The 1,439-nt window shown below is 43.8% G+C and overlaps 1 protein-coding gene across 1 annotated transcript; it reads right to left on the reverse strand.

Moving 5' to 3' along the window:
- Positions 1-177: 177 nt before the first annotated feature.
- LOC104957325 (CREB-binding protein-like) lies at positions 178-948 on the reverse strand (the record flags this gene model as incomplete). Its single annotated transcript, XM_010784947.1, has 3 exons — positions 751-948; positions 534-647; positions 178-390 (listed from the first exon to the last, which is right to left on the reverse strand). Coding segments are annotated over exons 1-3 (455 nt in total), but the record flags the coding sequence as incomplete, so codon positions are not given.
- Positions 949-1,439: the final 491 nt, after the last annotated feature.

Consider the following 1,439-nt stretch of genomic DNA (forward strand, 5'->3'; position numbering starts at 1 on the left):
AGACAAAAAGACATGGATGATTTGAGCGATTCAAAATGTATTCTACTAGTTTGCAGTCATCCAAAACGCTGAGCATTCACATGTTTGATGTGTATGTCTGATAATAACAATAGTAGCAAATGCGTTCAGACTACCAACTTTTCACACAGAAGTCTAGCAGGAAAATAGATCATGAACCCAAAAGGTAACATGACAACACTCCTCTTTCTTATCCTAATCCTTACCTTGTAATCATGCAGAATCCTCTCTGCAAAGGCCTTGTCCAGCATCTTCCTGTACCACTCCTGAAGCCTCTTGGGTTTGGGGATCTTCTGGTCCTGAGGATGGCAGTGGAAGATGTAGTCGTCTCCTTCACTGGGAGGACACGCCCAGATGTGGCCCTGGGCATATCTGCAGCCATAGACAGAGCAAAGAGACCATGTGTAAGTCAGGACATTTGATTCCTTGGAAATGTCATCACGACGTTCTCCTTATTTCCCATGGTGTCTCTTTAAAGAGGTTGGGCAGAAAAGGAGCGTTAGAGCAAGGCTCACCCGAGTTTTTTGACATATTCCAGATAGCCGATGAGGATCTCGTGGTAAACTGCTGTTCGTAGAATCCGAGGTCTGAAGAAGTGAATACTGTCAAGGTATGATATGTAGACCCGTCTGCAGAGGTAGAGAGAGGGAACATGGTCAGTTTCACTCATAAAAAGCACTCGAATACCAGCTTTATTGCCACGTGTTACATACAGGAGTTGGCTGTACAGACCTAGTGTTGGGGAATGCGCACTCTGAGCCGTACTCCTGCACGTGCATGCCAAAGAAACACACGTCCACGCCGTCAATCTCCTCGAAGGCGAAAAGTGCTTTGGTTCTGTAGGGGAAGGTCTCTTGCATTTCACCTGTGTCCACAAACCTGTCGTAATGAAGAAAGATTGAATATTAAAAAAGTGTGAACAGCATAGTGGGATGGCTCTGGATAATGCCAGCTGAACCATCACATGAGTCTGCACTGAACACGACCCTCAAAACACCAAGGTGAGGACTGTGCAAAGCTGGAGATTTTATATAGTATAATAAGAAGAATTCATGGTATTTATTTTAGAGCTTTTCCAAGTGCTGAAAGCGCTTTACATTACATATTCTAGATTACACATTCTGTATGCAAGGGCTGGTTTGCTTTCATTAACTGTACGGAGGCTCAGTCACTGGTACATTTTTATATACAAAGCCATGTTAGCGAAACTTCCATCTTATATCTGCTCCCTGATCTCACGGAAAATTGAAAGTGGCTACTGCCTGAGATCAAATGCTGTGGTTTATTAAATGTGCCAACTGCTAGGACTGTTTTAGGGAAGACAGCTTTTAGATGCGCAGCTCCTCTGTCTTGGAATAGTCTGCAAAAGGAATGGAAGCTGAGCAATCTGGTGCCACTAAATGTTTTTAAAGCTCGGTTGG

Source organism: Notothenia coriiceps, unplaced genomic scaffold (assembly GCF_000735185.1).
Source record: "Notothenia coriiceps isolate Sejong01 unplaced genomic scaffold, NC01 NC01_scaffold00026742, whole genome shotgun sequence".
NCBI classification, from domain to species: domain Eukaryota; kingdom Metazoa; phylum Chordata; class Actinopteri; order Perciformes; family Nototheniidae; genus Notothenia; species Notothenia coriiceps.